Here is a 10,572-nt window from a genome sequence, read left to right on the forward strand (position 1 = left end):
CTTGGAAGGTAATATTTTGATCTATTTTTAAAAATCAGCACATTATGGTTTGCCATCTGTACACCCTCAAATTAAACTCTTTATTTATTTTCATCTTAAAAAACAAGCCAAAATATTGTATCCAAAAAATTTACATGTAATTTTAACAATTGGGGTAATAAGTAATTATCAAATAGTACTTAATAATAAAAACAATCTCATGACAATTTATTAATTTCATACACATAAAATTTGACCTATTTAGCTTTCTAACAAAACTTCAATATTTATATCATTACACCCACTAATAAATTATTCACTAATATAATTACTTATCATTAATATATATATATACCTATAAAAGTGTGGATATTGGAGATTGTTTTTCAATTGTGTATTGACCTATTTAGCCTTCCAACAAAACTTCTATATTTACATCATTACACCCACTAATAAATTATCCACTAATATAATTACTTATCATTAAAACATTAAAAATAAATTACCCACATTTTTCTCAACTAACTAACTAACTATTTCCACTAATATAATTATATTGTTTATAATCCCACTAATATAATTATATTGTTTATAACTTTTCAGTTATTTATAACATCAAACATCATTATTAATCATTAAACCATCGAAAATCTATATATATTGTTTATAAAATTTCGATTAAGTATTGTTTATAAGTTTTCAGTTATTTATAACATCAAAGATCATTAATCATTAAATTAAACCATAAAAAATTAATATTGTTTAATTAATAATAAATTATTAATTATTTATAAAATTAAAAATTAAACATTAATTCAATATAACTTGGAAGGTAATATTTTGATCTATTTTTTAAAATCAGCACATTATGGTTTGCCATATGTACACTATCAAATTAAACTCTATATTTATTTTCATCTTAAAAAACAAGCCAAAATATTGTATCCAAAAAATTTACGTGTAATTTTAACAATTGGGGTAATAAGTAATTATCAAATAGTACTTAATAATAAAAACAATCTCATGACAATTTATTAATTTGAAATCTAATAATTTGAAATCCTCTCTCAAATTTGGGGGTGTCAATTTGGATAGGTCGAGTCGACGAAAAATTTAAGTAAAAATTTTTCAACCCGAACCCTTATTTTATTTTTTAACAAAATAATTAATAAAAAAATGCAAAAAAATACAATAATAATAGTAATATTTAATTAAACCACATAATAATAAAGTTTAAACTTATATATAATTTAAATTTGAAATTATAGTCGTAGAAAATTTAAGATATGCTTACTACAAAAAAAATAAAAAAATCATTTTAAAAAATAAAAATTTTACAAAACAAACATTATATGACACAAATTTATTATATCAATATAAATTTTTTTTGAGACATACAAAATGTAGAAATCTTTCCTAATTTTATATAAAAAATAATAATAAAAAGTTTCGGGCATCTCGAGTTAACCAAGTTGACCCCAAAAACTTTTAACTTTAACCCGATATTTTTTGAGTCAAATTCACGGTCAATCGGGTTGATTTTTAGCGTCCTTATTCAAATCCACGTACCTACAACCAATTATCTACATGGATATCAATTATTTTCTTTTATAAATAAATTTGGCGTGAGCGTGAGGGAAACCCGAATAAATATTTATAAAATCTGTAGGGGACGTTTTCTCCTCTGCTTTCAGCTGTTTCCTCTTCGAACCTTCTCTACCAAAATTTCTGTTACAAATCTCCACGGTATCATCGATGGCTCGCAAAGCTGAGTTTGGTTCTAGCCATAAACAGATTCCACAAGGTAATTTTTTTCGCCTTTTCAGATCTCTGTGGTTTAAGGTTTGTTTTTGTTCGTTTATGTGAACCGTACGGTTGAAACTATTAGCGTGATTGATTTATCATGTGCCTTTACTGCGTTTTTAGGGTTTTCGTTATTGGTTGATGAATCTATGAGTTTCTGTTTATTTAAATCATTGGTTAGGTTTAGAGTTTGGTTTCACGGAGCGTTTGTGTATTCTCGAAAAAGGCCCAATTTTTGTATTGAGTATATATAGAACATTTGATGCATATCCTTCAACATTGGGACCTAGAAGTGATTTTTAGTTGCTTGTTTCATATCTATTGACGAATTACATATTAAGCACATTCGTACTATTATTTTTCCAGTTGATTAATGTCTTTTTCTTCTTGACCTCATATCCAGATATGACTTCAGCCCCAATTAAAGCAGCAGGCCCTTTGGGAAATGTTTCAAGCATTTGGGGTGGATCCAACACGCACTTAAACTATAGCTATATGCCAAATACGTCGGCATATGATAGCTTACCAATTTCAGGCTTTAGGCAAGTGGATTCTTCTCACGCAATTCACGGCTGGGGCAGAGGTAGTAGGCACGGCAACATCCCTCACCCCCAACTCTATTACCACTATGAGTTTGGACGTGGCAATGGCCACTATCCTAATTCCAGGAGAGGCATGGGAGGTGGCCATTTTAGTGCTGGTGGTAGAAGACGTAAAGATTCAGATGATCCTGTTTCCGCGGAGTTGCGGCCAGATTTGTATTACGATGAAGAAATGTTGGAAGATCCATGGAAAGGGATGACTCCTGTTAAATGGGAGGGGCCGTCTTCTGGTAATTCGAGGCTTCTGAAATCTACTAGCGTGAAGAAAGCCAAAACTTCATCGGAAGGTGCACACAAATCAATATCACAACCGAGCCTTGCTGAATACCTTGCCACATCATTCAATGAGAATGTCGACGGGCCTGAGACATGAAGATTACGAGCATCTGAATGGCTCTCCTATCATTGGTGAAAGTATCCAGTTTGAACTAAAGGAAAGGTGGCTTCTGGAGAATCTTTTACTGGTTAAAGATGAGATTTCTGATCACCAAGGTTGGCATTGTACTGAGCTAGACAAGGCAGTCTCGATTGGGACCAATCGTGCTTTGAGAAAGAGCTGCTTGACAAATCTGCTGCTGAGAAGTTAGCTTAGAGATGAGGATCTCGATATTTTGTACGATGATAACGAAAATGCCATTAAAATTAAATCTATTTTATCTTTACCCTAAATTATCTTTGAAAATGAAAAAGATCATCCGATTACATCTTAAAGCACATCTTATATGAAGAATTCGCCATGATATACCCAATGTAAATAATATCATTAAAAACGAGATTGTAACTTAAAGCATATATCTAACGTGACTCTGTTTACAATGCATACGTTATAATTCACCATAATCCAATGGTCCAAAGCCAAAAGACTTGACGAACATTGCAGTAACATCAAGGTTTACGGATTATTCTATGCTACATCTAGAGTACTTCTCCCACCATGATGTGGTCAAATATCAACCATTGGATCATCAAGACATATGTCAATTTCGGTAGATTTTAACCTAGTATATGGGTAATACTCCAATGATAGATCTAATGTCCCATGATTTGCCACGTCAACAATATATAATTAATTACGCCTATGTGTAAAAATACGAACAGTTGGATGCATGATTTGGGTATTACCCATATGCTAGGATCTCATCTACCGTCAATTTTCATAAAAGTATATGGGTCCCACATGATCTAATGGTATTGAGATAGGGAGAGAAACACTCCCAGTGTAGCATAGACTAACCCAAGGTTTACATGGTTGCATTAAATGCATCCGGCAGACCTTGTCTCAAAACTGAGCCTTTCCGCCCTTGTCTTCCTATTAGATTTGATTCAATTTAACTTTCATCTTTATTAATCTACGTTTTTTAAACAATACTAGAACAAGTGCACGTGTGTTGCACGTGAGAAAATATTGATTAAAAACATGCTTTTGAAATTGTAATAATATTTAAAAAAGTCTGAATTACATCATTTTCAAATTAATTAAGTTAAAAATTTAAAAATGTCTGGACATTTCGGGTTTTATACTAAATTATTTTATTTTCCTAAACTCATCCAATTAAGCATTTTAACACAATTTTATTTTAATTTTTTTTCCTTTCTGTCCTGACCATTGAAGAAATTATTTATCTCAACTAATTCGTTAAATAATATTATACAGTGTTTTTCTAACATTTCGATGGAAAAACAAAAGAAATATACCAAAATCAAATGACTTCTTTATCTACATTAGAGTATTCATACTTAAAAATTTATTTAAATAGGAGTGGGAAAAAAGGGACAACAATGCAGAGGAAATAAAAGTACAACAATTTTTTTAAAAAAAACTAATGAAAAGGAACGAAATTTCAGAAAAAATAATTTGACGAAATAAATAGTTAAAACAATGAAAAGAAATAGTTATTTAATTTGTTTGCACATTGCACATAAAATAATTTAGTTTTGAAACATAAATATTTTAGAAGTACAATTCAATTTTTTTGTTTGAATAAAGAAATACAATTCAATTACAATTACAAAACGAACGAACTTTCATCAATATTTAATTACATTTTTTTTGTAAATTAGTATGGAGGCAACCATTGTATGAATTGATAACCGTATGATCGAGTGATTTGAACTCATCAGACAATATCGTATGCAAATGCCAATTTGCACCAAAAAACCATTTGTCCTCTACAAAAAAAAATTTCATTGTTGATCCAACTCAGTCAATCACACGACCAACTCATCATCCATATCTATTAATACTTATTCATCAACCATCACAACATCCACCTCGATTATCATAGTTTATACAAAACCTGCAAACCCAATCCCATGCAATTTATGATTTTTGATCTGACCAAATTATACTGAAAAAGATCAAAATCAAACACCAAAAAAGATTGAAATATCAGCTTAATTAGAGTTTAACATCTTATCTAGCGAATAGACAAACAATAAATGGACAATCTATCTTATTCTTACAATGTGTCGTCCAAATATTTATAGATGGAACTGCTTCGTGACCTCATTTGATAATAAAACATGTATGAATGGATCAGAATATGGTTCAAATTTATAGATCGCTTCAATTTTTTTTAATTAGCTGAAATTTTTCTTCAATGGTCGTGACATATAAAGATGAATATTAGTAATTCAATGACATACAACCAAAACATTCAGAATGACGTTAACGACATTGTCTTCTCCAAAATTAAAACATTAAAATCTACAACCTTAATTATAAATAAAGGTAATATAATGCAAACTGAACTTTTATATAAAGACGTTAAAATTCAACAAACATATATAAGATGCAACAAAGCTTCTTAAACGTATCTCATCCCATAATTATCCATTAAACATGGCTTGAAAGACATAATTATTTTTGTCAAGTAGTTATGCATGATATTTCATGAATTTATCATCTCATTGTTCATTATACCTCATTGAAAACTGCACAGAAAAACCAGTGTACAAGTTTTCAAGCCAAGCAAAAACCAAAACTAAATATTTAAATAGTGAAAGCTAAGTTTCGGAGGGAAAAAAAAGGGATGCAAATCACTCCAAAAAAATAGGATTTAAACATGGGATGAAAATGATTAAATGATTAACGAATAACAAATTGTAGGTTGTTAGACTAAGCCAAAGACATCATAATAAATTAATATTTCGAATTCTTAATAGAATAATATGACCAATTCAATGTTATATATAGTCTGAAATTCATATTCTAGACATTTGTATAAAAGATAAGAAAATGCTGTAAAAATATACCTGTAAGTAAAACATACAACCTCGACAAAAAACATCTGTGATAGGAAGAATATATACAATTATAGACTCAACTTCCATGGACCCCTGTTCATAAAAAATTCTACGAAGATCAAGCAAACATACATATGGAGATGTAGATAGACTTTGATCAAGAAAAATTCGAGCGTATAAAGAAAGTAAATTCAAAAAGTTGAACTTGAAGCTCAAGGGAAAAATACTACCATTATTATCGATCTTGATATAAGAGTTACCCTTTTTTATCTTTGTTATCATTTTATCTAATATGTAACATATATATATATGTATGTATATATAGGAAAGATTGCTTTTTTAGTTCTGTTTGTTTGTCATTTTGTGATTTTGGTCCTCTATATTTTAAGATTTCAGTTGTTTGTTATCTTTATTTTTTTTGTCAATTTTAGTCCTTTTTCTGATGTGGCGCTGATGTGGCACCAATGCAGTGCTGATGTGAAGCTGACGTGTATAGTGAAACGACCCACTGTATCAAGACGGGTCTTTTCAACATGCTTATGTCCTCACTCACACGCACCCTGAAAAACTTCCCAGGGGGTCACCCATCCTAAAATTGGCACAAGTCAAGCACGCTTAACTTTAGAGTTCTTATATGATGAGCTCCCGAAAAGAAGATGCACCTTCTTGATATGAGGAGTACATAAAAATCTTTTAAACTCTGCTCAATTATGCAGTCCCATACCTACACAGTCTCAGAATCCCTCTCATTCCGGCAGGATCAGTTAATTCATGTCTCCCTCCGCCTATAAGCCTATTGGGAGCCGCTCATTGTCCGTGCAACCTCTTGGCACCGGCGATCACTCCCCGCTTCCTCAGCCCTGGTGTAGTGACCCGCGCCGTGATCACCTACTAATCAGAACTTAAGCATGCAATTAATTAATAAAATAATCTTAATCAGAGTAACTGCGGAATTAAAGAAACTCAAATATCAGGTAAGCAAAACCTAGTGGTCAACCCTGCTATCCAGCCTTGGTCACCACCTAACCTCCCTGTCTCCGGGAGAACTACCTGCAACTGCCCCATGGAATAGGGCATCCAGCCAATAGAAAATAACCGGAAGTGAGCTTAACATGCTCATTACGAGAGTATGAGTATACGGTGTTATTTGTGCATGTATGCAAGTAAACTGGGTACCAAGACTCTTAGGTCAAGAAACAAGCTCATAGACCGGGCCCAGGGTATATAGCACGCTGCGCCGTCGCATTAGGAGGTGGCTCATATACCCAGTGGGTAATGGTGACCTGATACTAGTACATGTGTCCAACCATCACGGTGACCTGACACAAGACTTACGTATCCAACCATCCACAAACTCGTAGGGTGAGCGCCCTACTACAGGATACCTCTAAGGTAAAAGCTCAATATGCTCATGTATGCATCATACAGTCATGACATGCTGTATATAAAGGCATATAAAACATGCAATCACATAATCCATGCAAACACATAATACATGCATACTCAATCTGAATATCTCGAATAATACTTCCGTATCTTACTAAGGCAGATCCTAGAAGCTCTCATCTAGGTCCAAGCCTACCATGCAACACTACAACATAAATAACCATGCATTACCTAGCATGCCAAACATCACCTACTAGGCTCTAAAAGCCTTAATTAAACTATAGCCTACTCCCTATTTACTATAGGGAACCAAAGCCATACCTTCATCCGTCGTCAGCCCGCTGATGTCGCATGTCCCAGAGCCTGGGCATAGCCTAGCTACGACCCCTAGATGCCTCGCCAGAGCTCCGCCACCTGGCTGCTACTGCGGACACTGTCCGCTATAAAAAAAATACTATTTCCAACTCCAACTCTTAAAGAAAGAGTCCCGAAGCCCTTAAAATAGAGCCATTACCAGGAGAGGAGAGGAATTTTGGCATTCAAAATGAGAGCCTCGGACCCCTTTTTATAGGCTTGGTTTCGGACGATCCGAACTGGGTTCAGAGGCTCCGAACCGGGCATGATTTCCACGTGTAGAGTGCATTTTTGACACCTCAATCTGGCGGGAGTTTGGACGGTCCGAACTGGGTTCGGAGGCTCCGAACTGCCCCTTGTCCGAACCACTTTTGACATATGGACTGTGCTAAGTTCGGAGGGCCCGAAGTGGTCCAGGTGCTCCGAACTATTTTGGTCCTTCTGAACTCATTTTTGGACCCCGAGACCTACCCTACCATTTTTGGACGTTCCGGATCTGATTTTCCACTTATTTTTACCAAATAATGACTTCTTAAACATGTTTTGACACTTTTAAATAATATGTTATTTTCTAACATGTTTAAAATCACTTAATCTTGTAAAATGGAACCGGGCTACTACATTCTCCCCCTACTTAAGATATTTCGTCCTCGAACAATCTTAAGTACTGAATGCAGTAAAATAATGAATAAACATCTTTTATTCAAACTGATTCATTTTACAAGTTACAATCTGAAAATACGACAATTCGAAATAACTCTGGATAATCTGTACGCATACGACTCTCAAGTTTCTAAGTGGCCTCCTCAGTGCCTCGGCGCTGCCACTGAACTAGAACAAGAGGAATGTTTTTGTTGCGTAACACCTTATCCTTATGACCTAAGATACGCAAAGGTCTCTCTACATATATCAAATCTGTATCCAACTATACTTCGGACGGCTGTAAGATATGAGATTCATCTGCCACATACCGTCGCAACAGTGAAACATGGAACACGTCATGGATACTAGACAAATACGGCGGTAAAGCCAACTTGTAAGCCAAATCTCCAACACTTTTCAGAATCTCGAATGGACCATGGTACCTAGGAGATAGCTTACCCTTGAGACCGAATCTCAAAATCCTACGAAATAATGAGACTTTCAGGAATAATTTCTCACCCTCCTCAAACTGTAAAGGTCTGTGCTTGACATTCTCATAGCTAGCTTGTCGATCCTGCACAACCTCAATTCTCTTCTTGATCTGTCCAACAATATCAATAGCCCGCTGGACTAACTCTGGTCCCTCAACCTGTCGCTCCCCCACTTCTTCCCAAAATAGTGGAGTACGACATCGTCGCCCGTACAACGCCTCAAACGGAGCCATCCCAATACTGTGATGGTAACTATTGTTGTACGCGAACTCAATCAATGACAACTGATCTTGCCATGCTGGACCAAAATCCATAGAACATGCTCGTAACATGTCTTCAAGAGTACGGATCGTGCGCTCTGACTGCCCGTCAGTCTCTGGGTGATATGATGTACTCAAGCTAAGAGTAGTAATCATAGCGCGCTGAAGACTCCCCCAAAACCTGTAAGTAAACCTTGGATCTCGATCGCTGACTATGCTCACAGGCACTCCGTGCAATCGAACAATTTCCTGGATGCACAAACGTGCCATCTTATCAAAACTGTAGTCCCGATTATAAGGAATGAAATGTGTTGACTTGGTGAGTTGGTCCACCACAACCCAGATAGCATCACAATTCCTCGAGCTCACCGGTAAATGGGTCACAAAGTCCATCATGATCAACTCTCATTTCCACTCAGGAATGAATAAACTGTGAAGCAATCCTCCAAGTCGTCGGTGTTCTGCTTTGACCTACTGATACACCAAACATCTAAAAACATACTGATACACATTTTTCTTCATTCCTTTCCACCAAAAATAACCTCGTACGCAAATCTTTGTACGCCAAAAGGATTCTCATACTTTATGACTAACACTTGTCATAACACCTGTGACAACATCGTTGTCCACAATTCTTGATTTCCTGAATCCCTCAGGTTCTCTTCTTGGAAATATTAATACTAATAATTGACTCAAAAGTCGATTAGTACAATATCTAGTACTAATATAATGACATCTATCTCATAACTTGAGATAACATCTGAAAATGAGAATACTGATTATCCTACCACGGATAACAATTTCTTGCTGAATTCTGACTTACGCTACTGGATGAACAAAACTGTTTCATCATTCTTTGGCAAATCCTTAAACCAAAACAATCTAGCTAACCCCTGATTCAATCTCGTTGAATCAGACTTATAAGTGACCTAACGCATCCAATAGACATCCCGAAAAATTGGTGATAACAATCCCGCTGGATCTGATAACCTTAGATCTCAGCTGCTATCCTTTTTCCATGTCTAAAGACTTGATGCTATCATGTTAGTATTCATTAAAATTCAAACGTTTGCTAGATCAATTTCTGACACTGAAGTCCGAGAATTACTGCAAATCATTCCTGAGAACTGAATATCTGAGTACTATACTCATCTTATCAGTCTACCAAAAAGTGAACAATTTCAACCGTTCTTTATGCAAAAGAATATTTAGCCCCCCCGTCACAGGGTTATAACATCTGTATCTACCTCAGAAAAATAGTTGTAAATAGTCATTGGGCACCAAACTTGCACCAATTTAACTGACTATTTCAAAACATACATGAACACCTAAGTGCTCAGCTTTCACTATCTAAGTGAATTCTCATACTGACGAATCCATGCTGTAACTTAGCAGGCTCATGACATCTATCAACAAAATCGAGTATCTTTTCAAGGTTATCAAACTGACACCAAATTATATTTTAACGTAACTGTTGCAATGATCTCTGGACTGAGTAAATTTTCCATCCCCTTCTGAAGTACAAAAGACTTCCAGAACATCAATGGAAATATACTCTCCCATGTCTATCGTTGATCACAGTTCACGTCTCCCAGTATAAGTCATCACAGTGCCATGATAAAATTCTTCTTTTCTTGACAATTCATCAATCGAATTCCAATTCTTACAGAAAAACTTACCTAAGTAAACTCATTACTTAGAATTTCCTGTTCATCTCGTAATCAAGATCCTGATCACTAATATATCTCTGATAGAATCAGACAATATTGGTAAAAACTCCTGGTTCTCCCCCAGTATTACGTGCGAGAA

At 34.8% G+C, this 10,572-nt stretch overlaps 1 protein-coding gene across 1 annotated transcript; it reads left to right on the plus strand.

Moving 5' to 3' along the window:
* Positions 1-1,616: 1,616 nt before the first annotated feature.
* On the plus strand, positions 1,617-3,073 carry LOC140884395 (protein SICKLE-like). Its single transcript, XM_073291134.1, has 2 exons — positions 1,617-1,783; positions 2,186-3,073. Exons 1-2 carry the CDS (start codon positions 1,735-1,737, stop codon positions 2,755-2,757), a joined length of 621 nt encoding a protein of 206 aa, XP_073147235.1. The 5' UTR covers positions 1,617-1,734; the 3' UTR covers positions 2,758-3,073.
* The last annotated feature ends 7,499 nt before the right edge of the window (positions 3,074-10,572 follow it).

This window comes from Henckelia pumila, chromosome 2, assembly GCF_033568475.1.
Source record: "Henckelia pumila isolate YLH828 chromosome 2, ASM3356847v2, whole genome shotgun sequence".
Classification (NCBI taxonomy): Eukaryota; Viridiplantae; Streptophyta; class Magnoliopsida; order Lamiales; family Gesneriaceae; genus Henckelia; species Henckelia pumila.